Raw genomic sequence first — 12,897 nt, 5'->3', positions numbered from 1 at the left:
AGTTGTGTCTGACTCTTTGCGACCCCATTAATCGCAGCACGCCAGGCCTCCCTTCCATCACCAACTCCTGGAGTTCACTCAGACTCATGTCCATCGAGTCGGTGATGCCATCCAGTCATCTCATCTTCTGTCGTCCCGTTCTCCTCCTGCCCCCAATCCCTCCCAGTATCAGAGTCTTTTCCAATGAGTCAACTCTTCGCATGAGGTGGCCAAAGTACTGGAATTTCAGCTTTAGCATCATTCCTTCCAAAGAACATCCAGGGCTGATCTCCTTTAGAATACACTGGTTAGTCTCCAAGGGACTCTCAAGAGTCTTCTCCAACACCACAGTTCAAAAGCATCAATTCTTCGGCGTTCAGCTTTCTTCACAGTCCAACTCTCACATCCATATGTAACCACTGTTAGTGCCTAAATTCGATCAATTCTGCTGCTTTAATTTCTCTACACTGTGTTAACATCTTTACTGACAACATTTTATTTTTAGGCCCAATATTCTATGGCATCTGTTAATATATGATGAACGGTAGGATGATTGTTTGAAGCATAAGCTTTAGAGTCAGATGGCACTAGGTATGGATCCTTACTCTATCACTTAAAATGTATAGATGCTCTGAACCTCAGTTTCCTCTTCTGTAATATAGGCATATTAATCACTTACTTCATAGGGTGATTATGAGACTTAAATTTATGCCTGTTCATCGTCGTCCATTCAGTTGCTCAGTTCGACTCTATAAAACTCCATGAACTGCAGCATGCCAGCTTCCCTGCTCTTCACCATGCCCCTTAGAACACAGCATTTGGTACGTAATAAACCCTCAAGAGAAGAGTGTATTTATTAATACTATTAAGATTTTATTTGCTATTTTACATCTTTCTCCCTTTTTGTTAAGAGTATGATTCCTTAGCATAAATTTTTAGCAACCTCATGATAAAAATCCTTACTTATTAGCTCCTTATTGCTGACAGGATAATAGCCAAATAATTTAACATGGCATTTTATTTTTTTAATATAAATTTATTTTAATTGGAGGTTAATTAATTTACAATATTGTATTGGTTTTGCCATACATCAACATGAATCTGCCACAGGTATACACATGTTCCCCATCCTGAACCCCGCCTCCCACCACCCTCCCCGTACCATCTCTCTGGGTTGTCCCAGTGCACCAGCCCCAGGCATCCTGTATCATGCATCGAACCTGGACTGGCGATTCGTTTCATACATGATATTATACATAACATGGCATTTTAAATTGTATTCCATTTAAATGGAAATGGGTCCTCTTTCTCTTGTTTTCTCTCACCATTCTCCTCCCATTTGCACCCCAACTGCAATAAATTAACAGTAGTCTCTCAAAAGCACCTCCAGGCTTTTGAACGTTCTGTGCCCTCTGGAACACCTTTCCTTATAAGTAGATAATTTTTAGTTGTTCAGAACTCTTTTTAGCAACCCTGCTGTGACTGCTCTTGACTCTGGGTTAAGCTTTGCAATGTAAGGACTCCTTAAATTCTTTTGTGACTGCCTAGTCTCTTGTCTCTTTCCTCTGATGCTTTATGAGTCTTTGAAATTAAAGAAGATCAAGGAATGTTGAGGTTTGATTGTTGGATGTTAATCTACAGGAACATTAAAGTTTCTGGAGACAGTGTCCTTTTTACTAGTCTGCACAAGAGGGTCTTATTCCTTCAAAATACTGCACTCATTTTAGCAAAAGGAAATATATGTAATTTTTGAACTATCATTATTTGGGATGTGAAGATTCCAAAAAGGAATAAGTACTGTCAACTATGCAAAATAGAAAAACTTAAAGAATCTTAGTTTCATAGAGTACTTTTTAAAAGTTATTTCTATACCAGCCTATGCTCATTTAATTATTCTTCATTACTATTTTAAATATCAATATAATACTGAGTTATCTGCATGTATCTTGGTTATTAATCAGTGAAAAGAATATGAGCTCTGATATCAGACAGTCCTACTTTCAATCTTTGCTAATAATAACTACTTCTTATAATCAATATAAATATTAAATTATACAACAGCCCTCTTACCAGTGCCTGGCACTTTATAGGGACTTGATAAATTTAAATTTCCTTTTATAGTTTTCCAGTGTTTCATATTGAATGTTGTAATATGGCCATCTGATTAAAACCTATTCACCTATCCGATCTTGGATTAAAGCTCGTCTTTCTATGAAGCTGTCTCCAACTCAGCCATGTCTGTCTGCTACAATTAGAGTTGATACCAGAAAATCAAACAATTAATTACTCTATGATTGGTCTAACTCCCCGCTAAAATATTAACTCTTTGAGAACATGGACACTATCTTAAAGTAATCTCTTTGCCTTGACATTTTGCAGAATGCTGAGAATATGGGAAAAATTCAGTACATGTTTATTGCTTGATTGGTTTTTTTTCCAGATGCTGCTGCACTTCCTCATTTTACTACATCTAGTATTTGTAATAGGAATGACTATCAATACCAGCCCAAGTAAACCATATTTATAAAGGAAATATGTTGGAGGAAATCATACTGAGTATTCCAAAGTGAAATTGAACAGAAATTGATCAGTTTCACTGCCCCTTCCATTAGGATAACTAGGAAATTATCATTTGGTTCCCAGTGATAAATTTGGTTTTATGAATTTCCTTAACAATAAACTGGTTTGGCTATTTTCCATTTATTATTTCTTCAGTTTTCAAGAATACTGTAATTCATGCTTGTAAATTTGTGTCTTACAGGAGGACTTGTTGGTATTGAGGAAAACAGTGAAGTCCTTTCTGGCTGTTTGCCAGCAGTGCCTATCTAATGTTAATACTCCAGTGAAGGAACAGGTAAGAGACTGTCAGTTAAGAGCCCTCAATATAAATAACTCAGATGCATTGAAGAAGCATAAGAAGATGTAAATTTTTTTAAGATATAATTTTTTATGGCAGTTCTTAGCATGTAGTTTATCTTATGGGACCTGGGATAAGCGTATAGATGTCTAAATATTTAAGTTATAAAGTAAGCTAACAATCTTGTACCTTTGTACCTTGGCAAGTGAGGTCAGGTTTAAGTTTAGAATTCTTGATTCTTATGGATTCTATACCAGAACCTGAGGATTCTGTACCAGAATGGGAGCTGGCTTAGGGTCTGCTTTCTTCTCATCTTACCTTCAGCTCTTTCCCACACCAGGTAGAACTTCTCACATATGCATGTGAACAGTTTAACCCACATATCCAAACTGTCAGCATAACTTCCTTAAACAAGTTGTTCCTTAACTATCCTGGGGCCTAGGAGTACACACTGGGGATGCCGTGTGTCTCAGAAGGATGCCTGTGCAGCCCCTCATAGCAGAATCCAGTCTGTGAGGGCAGGGAGTTCCTGAATCCCTGTCCCTGGACAGAGATGTAAAGTTGGGGTGCTGATGGGCACATCCCATTGGGCCAACAGACTCCTCACCCTTTGGCAAGGGGTGTAGACCAAAGACAGTCAAAGTGAAGCCCAAGGCAATACCATTTTCACAAAGTGATTTTGTAAGCTAAAACTGTTCTACTAGGAAGAGCTTCTATTAAAACAAAAAAGATATTTCTTTTCCATGCTGTTTTTTATTATGATGTTCAACTAGAAGGAGTCTATATCTAGTTAAAGAATACAATAGTACTACTTACCCTGTGCTATCTCATCTTACAAATAGGATATCACAGGTCTTCTTTATTAAGTTATCAGCATCTAACTTAAAATGGGAACAGAGATTATCTTTCCTAAACTTTATTCTCTAAATTTTCTGAACTTAACCAGTGCTATCTAAAAGTACCTAACTCAGGACACTTAAGCCAGAAATTCAGTGTTTCTGCATCATCACTGTTTGGTGACATGCAAAAGTATGGCCTCGGTTAAAAATATACATTTCCCTAGATTCCTTTCATGCTCTCCTCTTTCCAAGTGACTTGTTTCTAAATTTGTGTATTTCATGGTAGTGTACTTAGAGCATGAATTTCCATGATTCTTGCTGGAGGTAAACAGCCAAGTATACAACCATCTCCAAATATATACCGAAATTGTGTTTTCCACAGAAGTCAATTTTTAGAGGGGGGTGAATGGATTGTTTTAGGGTATAAGAGCCCTCAGTTATTCCATAACAGTAAATTGATGACACAAGTTCATTTTGTACCATCCATGTATTTAATGGATAAATTTGGCAATATAACCATAATGTATTCTCTATGGGAAAATATATTGAAAGTTCTTTATGTGAATACATTTGTTGGGAAGCTTTGCATCACTGTTTTTTATGTGAATGATCTTGAATCCAAGTTTAACCTATGGTTCAAAATTTTGTTTTACAATAGATTATTAAAAGAAAAATCCAAAATGGTAGCTTACAGATTTAGTGTACTATATTGTAATTGATTGAATTATACAGTTTATCTTAAGATTTATGCTTTTTTGCTTATGTAGTATACAATTGATTTATAATCTCTGTCATTAATATAGTAAATTCAGTTTGTGTTTCCAGAGTTGAATCAGTTCATTTTTTATAAGTTCAAGTCAAAAATCTCTTAATCGTTTTGAGTTAATACAGCCAAATTTAAAAATAGTTTATATTTAGGGGAAGTGAAGAGTCTTAAATATGACTAGTATATAATGAGAAAAAGTAATTTTATTATGTTTGGAAATTAAAATTAAGTAGCTGCAATTTGAATACTTAGCATTTCTATTATGGTACTGTTACTGAACTGCATTTAATTTAGTATATTGTCATTTGTAGTTACTACTGTACAAGTTTTACTGATGAATTTCCTTTTCATTCCAGGCTTTCATGCTACTCTGTGATCTTTTGATGATTTTTAGCCACCAATTAATGACAGGTGGCAGGGAGGGCCTTCAGCCTTTGGTGTTTAATCCAGATACTGGACTTCAGTCTGAACTCCTCAGTTTTGTGATGGATCATGTTTTCATTGACCAAGATGAGGAGAACCAGAGCATGGGTATTTGCAGCTGTCATCTTGTCAATATTGATCTTGTCTTAACAACCTCAAGAGATTGAAGAAAAAATTTCCAATTCAGTCCTAAAAAATACTACAATTTCTCTCTTTTAAACGAAAGTTAAAACATTCATATAAGTCAGAAATCAAGAATAATAATATACACAGTGAAGTGTCTCTCCTTTAACATAGTACCTTAGAGATCTTTTCCCATCACTAAGTACAGAGAGTTCCTTATTCTAATAGCTGCACCATATTTTATTATTTAAATATAGCATAATTTATATTATTCATGTCATATTGATTGATATTTGACTAGTTTCCAGTCTTCTGCTATGCTAAGCTATACTATAATGGATCATTGTGTACATTTGTCATTTCCCACATGTTTGAAATGTATGTTTAAGATAGATTTTTTTTTCTAATAGAACTGCATCCAGGTTCACAATTTTCTAAAGAAAAGCATCTGAGTTCCTTTCTGTTCCTGAGGAGTGATCATATATTACTTAAATTAACAAAATGTGACTCTAAGATACTAAATGCTAAAAGAATATTATGAAACCTCACCAGTCAAAATTGTTCTGAGCCTACAGGATGAAAACTTAGCAAAATAAGACTGAATATAAATAATTATAAATAAATACTATATAAAATAGGTTATTTGTGAAATAGATGATTTAAGCTCTCTTAAGTAAGATCTGTGGCATATTAAATCCACAGATCTACCTGGTGCTATTGGAATGTTCTTTATTTAACAGAACATTTTAGAAAATACTAGACTGTGAAAAAAGGATCTGAGTTCATGTTAATCTCAGGAGACAATATTTACCTGCTACTTGTCCTAAGCAAAAAGATTTCCAACTTCCAAAAGCACTGATGTTTCACAACAGGACCAGGTAATAGAAAGGGAAGAGAAAAGTTGAAAATAAGTTATTTTATGAATATACATGTGAGGAAGAGAAAAAGAACACTGTCCCTAAATAGCAGGCCAAGACGTGAGAGGGTCAGTACAGAACCTGAAACAACTGTGTCAACTTTTATCATCTGGAGACTTGTGGAAATATTTTGAGGGGGATTAGAAATAGATAAACCTGAGAATCTAAAAACTGAGGAATAAACACTACTTGTTTGAAAGCATTTGATAATGATTTGTTTTAAAAAGTGTGTATGTATGTAACATGGTTTGCAAAATATACTTTATTTCTCAGCTTCTAATGTAACCACGTTTAAGACAAGAACTGAAAACTAACTCCTTCATGTAATTTCCATTCCTCCCCATATATATATCTAAAAGAAAGCTTTTCCCTGTGTCTTAAATTTTTCTGGAAATTTCTTCTCTGTAGAAATAGATTAGCACTTAAGGAATATTCAGAAAAAAGGCAGCATTTTAAAGGTAAAAGGACAACAGTATTGTTATGACAAAAATCTGAGGAAAAAACCTATATATGGTTTGCTTCTCTTAACTAGTCTTTGCTATGATAATCTCCTAGAACCTTAGTGCCTAGTGTTTAATAAATATGTAACTAAGTATAGCACCCTAAAATAATCAGTAGAGCTAATAATTTTTATCCTATCTAAAACTAAATTGTACCTATTTGTAAAGTTATAGCCTAGTTATTTGTTCTACAGATTGTCTACAATGTTTTACCTTGGATAAAGGGCCAAAGTTCATAACTAATTTATTTTCTGTGGTTAGAGGGTGATGAAGAAGATGAAGCTAATAAAATTGAGGCCTTACACAAGAGAAGGAATCTACTTGCTGCCTTCAGCAAACTTATCATCTATGATATTGTTGACATGCATGCAGCTGCAGACATCTTTAAACACTACATGAAGGTATAGTTTCATAGTCTTTTTTTTTTAATGGGTCAAGGACATTTATTGATTGATTGATTAAGATAGTAGCTTCATATTCTTGTTTTTCTCATTCCACCTAAGTGCCATAGAAGTTACTAAAAGCGAAAGAGTAGTGAGCAAGCTAAAATTGACAGCTTTTACCTAAATATTATTGATGGTTTTCTGACATTTTAAATTTCTCTTTCTTATGAGTTTTTTATCATTCTATACCATTATATCAATTCCATGAAGTAGGAGTTCCTTACATTTATAAGAAAGAATGCTGTTTTGTGTTCTTAAGGCCATGGACCCTTCTTATGGAAGAAAACTCTCTCTCTTCCCTATGACATCTCTCCTGATACGTTTGTATGTGTGCCTACCATGCTACCTTCCAGGCACTAAAGTTAACAAAGATTTTTCAATTCCTTCTCCAAAGTGGTCTAAAGCTGGAGACAATCAAGTGATTAGACAGTTGCATTTCTACAGTGTAGAGAGATATGTATAGGGGTTCCTGGAAATATATAAAATAGATACACTCTTAAGAAATATGAGGGTTAATGAAAACCGTTAGACGTGCCTTTTGAACTAAGTCTGAGATGAGAAGCATTCATTAGTCAAGCAAAGAACTAGTTAAAGGGCTTTCAGGCAGATTGGACTACTTGTACAAAGATAAAGGAAATTGAGGAAAATGCAAGTAATTTGATATAGCAACATAGATTGCTTATGAGAATGGAGCTAGAGGTAAGATTTAAAGATATTAAATGAGGTTAGACCTTATATGTTGTGTGAGAATTTGGGATTTTTTCCTGCAGGAGGTAAGGAGATATCGAGGGTTTTACACCATTCTGATAAGTATCTGACTTCCTGGCTGCTCTTCCCAGAAGCTCCATTTTTTTCTGACATTCAAAAAAAGCAGTCCTTAAAAATCTTTATGATAAAACCTAACAGTCATGCTTATTGGTGTACGTATTTTTGCCTTGTTTTTATGTCAGAGACAGTATTTTATTTTGCCCATGTTCAGAATATTGTGTATGCCATTCATTCATTCGTGTCTTTGTCCATGTTTGGGCTCCATTCTAGTTATGACACAGTAACTAAATATTTTGACAGACAACTCCAATGTGATGAGTACTATGTTGGTAGCCGGAGGTTTAAATAAGACACAATTTCTGTAGTATGGCAGTTATAGATTACAGAGAAACTGAAATGTAAACATTATATAACATGCTAATAATGAATAGCTGCCTATGTTCTATGCCATTTATATTCAAGAGACTGCTCCAAGGCTGTTATATTATCTTTGTTGACTGCAGTAACTGTGATTTAGGAAATTATCATTTATAGAAAAGGAAATCAAGGCTCAGAGAGGCAGAGTAACTTTCAAAGATCACACAACCCTATTAAAGTAGCAAAAACTGACATTCGGTTTCTTTAACTTAAAGCTTAGCTCTTTCTACTAGATGTAAAACCTCAGCATGATTATTGTGGTGATAGATGTATAGATTACAAAGCAAGCACAGATATATAGACACTTAAGTGAGCAACTAGGGCAGGCTTCCAGTAGTAATATCTAAATAGGACTTGGTTGGATGAATATGAGCTTACCATGGTTTTCCTTGTCGTCCTTCAGCAGTACTGTCTTGGGTTCAAGAAATAGGCTTTATCCAAACCTTTATCATCCTTAGCAGTTTTTACACACCTGTGTTCATTATATGCTTTAATCTTTCATGAATATTTTAATCGCTGTTTACTATTCTTTATATATCCTTGTCTATTTGGCTTTTTGCCTCATTTCTCTATATGATTATTAAAAATCTGAATTTTTGTTGATCCACCTGTTGAACTACTTTAGTGTTCTCATATATCTTTTTCTTTTTGTCTTCACTGAGATAATTTTTAATTGCACTAAAAAGATGATTCTTTTGAGATATTTGCCCTTCTTTTGCTTTCCCTTTTTTTTTTTTTTTTGCACCTCCATCGTGGAAATATACCCACCTTCTTGAAGATAAAATGCAATTGTCAAGCTAATATACTCATTTCTTTACATAGGTTATAGGTTTTAGGCTTTAGTTTGGAAATAACATCCAGATTTAATAGTCTCAGAGTTTCTCCAAATTATTTACTCACAAGGAAAACTCTTTAAATCCTGTATCAAAAAATTGAATTATAAAATGAGTTGAATTTTTCCCAATCACTGTTGAAGAAATCAGTTTTTATTTTTTATATTATATATAATAGTAAAATACAGACATTGTGAGGGGAAATGGGTATACAAAAATATTTAATGAAAAGTTAAATCTGTTATTGTAATCTACCCTTCCTTTGTTTAGGCCCTCTCCCCAGAAGTAAGCAATTTTGACTGTTTAGGTTTCAGTTCTTCAAGATATTTCTGTCAGAGTTCTGTTTCTTGATCTGGACAAGTGGTGTCTGTTGAATCCATGTTGTAGAGAATGAGTAATTTTGCTCACATATATCACTTCTCCTCTTTGAATTTCCCAGTTTTCTAGTTTTATTATTTATTTCATAATTTTAAATGTCCAATGTGTATTTTTTTAACATTAGACAATATCTTTTAACTCTCATTAGGTTTTTAACATGAAAAATTAAACATGTCCTTACTCACCTTTCCATTTTTTTCACCAGCCTGTTCTTTATGTCATGAAATGTTAACAGTTTTAAAGCTGTGTTTCTTTTCCTTACAGTATTACAATGACTATGGTGATATTATTAAGGAAACATTGAGTAAAACTAGGCAAATTGATAAAATTCAGTGTGCCAAGACCCTCATTCTCAGTTTACAGCAGGTAAGAAATTTGAAGGAAAAGAAATGAGTAGTATTAATATTATTGAGTATTGGCATGTGCTTCTTATTATATGCTAGTTATCTTACCTCGTTTAAATTAGATTATTATATTAATATATTACTATGGATACTTTCCTGGTACAAAGATGTGTTATGTGTCTTTTCTTTAGGAAGATGTCCTATAGTTTACATTTCAAATGGGTGAAATCCTAAGGTGATCTACTCTTAGACCAAATGAAATGCCAAATTGGATATTTAAAAAGTGATCATTTTTAAAGAACAAATATAAAAATACATTTTAAAAGTATTTAATAATAAAAGGGGCAGCAGTAGTATCCAAATAAGAAAATATGTCATGCATTTCCTAAAGAAGATTCTTAATAAATGCCTAGTATTAAAGTAGAGATGAGGGGTGGTAGTGGCTATAGGTATATATGTATGCATGTATATATTTAGCCTTTGATAAAGGTCAGTGGGGAAAGGATCAGCTCCTTTTTAATAGGTGATGGGTCCATTGACTATGTATTTGGAGAAATGGCTATAAATAGCCCTACCGAACATGTAGCCAAAATAACTACTAGGTGGATTATATATATATGTTAAAAATTAAAAGTTTGAAAGAATATAAAAGGATATTTTTATATACTGGAGTAGAGAAGTCCTCCAGGAGAGAAGTCACAATGTAAAAATTGATTATATAATATATATATAAACTTAAAACAGCTTTATACATCAACCAGCACTCTGAACAAAATTAAAAAACCAATGACAGATTATGGGAAAATATTTTTAATCATACATAGCAAATCCTTACAAATGTGTAATAAAGGTAAACAAATCCCATACAAAAGTGAGCAAATGAAAAAAAGCCACTTTTCAGAAGAGGCAACTTTTCCTTTAAAAGCAATAAACATGAAAAAACATAACTTCATTAATAATTAATATAATACAAATTGAAACAAGGAGATATCACTGCCAAATAGACTGGCAAGAATTAGAATGATAGATATACCAATGATTGTTAAAGATAAACTAAGAAAAAGGTCCTTCGTGAAAGCAATTTCTCCTACGTTCTTGGAATATAATTTTGCAGTATATTTCAAAGTTTAAGATATACATTCCTTTTGAACCAGTTTTTTCCTACTTAGGTGTCTGCATAGATACATTCAGGTATGCACAAAACCATGTATATGAAAGACAGTTTTATTGCATCAGTCTGTGTAATATTGCAAGAGTCTAAATACTTTTAAATGTTCATCAACATAGGACTAGTAAAATAAACTTACTCTGAAATAGCTAAAAAAATTGTAAGACAAAATATTAAGTGAAAAACAGCAAGTTTCAGGACAAAATATAGTACAATACCATATAAATAAAAATTAAAACTTTATGTATGTATAATATATTAATGTGTCTAAATTGATCTAAAAAAACTTTCAAACTTTAACCCTAACATTGATTATGTTTGGAGAGAAGAATGATATATAATGGGAAAGAGAAAAGAGAATTTTACTTTGATACTCCTTGTATTTTACACAGTGAAATATATTCTTTGTATTTATTTTGAATGTAAATTTTAGAGTTTAAGGCTATTGTGTACAAATATCTCTGAAAACATTTTAAAGTTTAATAATTTATAAACAATTACTCATGAATAAATTTGAAAATCTCTGGAAGAACTGCTGTTTCTAGTCATGGCAGAGTAAGTAGTTTAAGCCAGTCTATTGCTAAAGAAACCTAAAAAGGTAGACAACATAATTAATAGAAGATAAAAGCTATTTCAATGAAATGGTGTGCCTAGAGTGAATTGAGAGGTTGGGAGGTGAGGAAGTAAAGAAAACAAATATAAACAGTATTTCTCAGGAACGTTGTGTAAAGAGAATGTGACAGATGCATCCATCATTGGCAGAGGAATTAAGAAGTTAGGGTGGTTTGTTTTTAAGATGCATGCACCTAACAGAGAGGGAGTAGTTAATGATTCAGGAAAAAGCAGTACACAGGACCAAACCACTAAGTTGGTAAAGGAGGTGAGATTCAGTACATAAGCAGGGAGTGGCTTTAGATCAGAGCTTGGACTGTTTATTCTCTCATAATAAAAGAGGAGGCAGATACATGTAAGTGTCTAACTTTGGTGGCAGAATGACGATGGCTTTTATATTCTTTAGTATTCCAGAGTTTTGATTTTGTTATTGTGATGCAATACATGTAATGTGTATGTAATTATAAAACCCCATCACTCAGTTTTAGAACTTTTTTGGTGTATTTTGTCATTGGATGGGAAAAAGCATTTCATATATCTTAATGATCTTCTTTTACATAATGTTCTTGTCTAAGATGTAATGAGTGAGAAACAAAGTTCTGAACCCTGCATTTTATATATTGCCATTCCTGGGAAAAAAACAAAAAGTATACATAGTATATTTTTGTAAACATTTTCCTCAACCCAAAATATGTTCCTTTTGGTAGAAAAATAAATTCTGGTTTGCATGTAATCACACAACTAGCATGAAAATGAGCTCAAGAACTAGTAGATGACTTGGAGAAGGGGAAAGTGTGGCTACTGTTAATATAAGAAGGGAAATACGTATCTTACCATATGGCTTTTAAATATTTTTTAAATTGTATTACCTATTCTAACAATAAATCAATATTTCTTAGCTATGAACTTTTTCCTCTTTTTTTTTCTTTCTACCAGTTGTTTAATGAACTTGTTCAAGAGCAAGGGCCCAACCTAGATAGGACATCTGCCCATGTCAGTGGCATTAAAGAATTGGCACGTCGCTTTGCCCTTACATTCGGATTGGACCAGATCAAGACACGAGAAGCAGTTGCCACACTCCACAAGTGAGTGAGCTAAATAAACACTGTTATACACAATCTGGTTTACTGAAACTTACCAAAAACAACTATTATTTGACCGATTTTTTAAAGTAACAAATGTTAGACTTTTCAAGGAAAGTTTTAACAAAATATTCTTGTCACTTTTATCAGTGAGAAAATGTTGTGGGAGACATAACGTTTAAAAACACTGTGCATCCTCATTTCATAATTGAAAACTGAATGATAAAAAAAATTTTAAGTACCTTACAAAAACTCTAAGAACCAAATTTTCTGACAATATCTGTATCTTTCCAGGGTATTCTATTACTTCTGAAAGCTACACAGAAATTTAGCTTTGTGGCTGCATAGCTATTTTTTATTTTTTACAGTGTAAGTTTTGAAATATAACTTAACAACATAAGTTGTTTTCCACTGTAAATACTAAAATTAAATATTATTATGCAACTAT

At 33.1% G+C, this 12,897-nt stretch overlaps 1 protein-coding gene across 2 annotated transcripts in view; it reads left to right on the top strand.

Moving 5' to 3' along the window:
• STAG1 (stromal antigen 1) overlaps positions 1–12,897 on the top strand; it is a 460,953-nt gene that overhangs the window by 433,066 nt on the left and 14,990 nt on the right. For both annotated transcript variants that reach the window (XM_040233144.1, XM_040233153.1), the window contains 5 exons: positions 2,741–2,833; positions 4,798–4,972; positions 6,666–6,805; positions 9,508–9,609; positions 12,304–12,452. In XM_040233144.1, the coding sequence (XP_040089078.1) occupies positions 2,741–2,833; positions 4,798–4,972; positions 6,666–6,805; positions 9,508–9,609; positions 12,304–12,452 (659 nt within the window). The remainder of the gene's footprint in view (positions 1–2,740; positions 2,834–4,797; positions 4,973–6,665; positions 6,806–9,507; positions 9,610–12,303; positions 12,453–12,897) is intronic.

Source organism: Oryx dammah, unplaced genomic scaffold, assembly GCF_014754425.2.
Source record: "Oryx dammah isolate SB20612 unplaced genomic scaffold, SCBI_Odam_1.1 HiC_scaffold_2, whole genome shotgun sequence".
NCBI classification, from domain to species: Eukaryota; Metazoa; Chordata; class Mammalia; order Artiodactyla; family Bovidae; genus Oryx; species Oryx dammah.
Note: the sequence above shows the minus strand (reverse complement) of the source record. Positions and strands in the feature narration are given on the sequence as shown.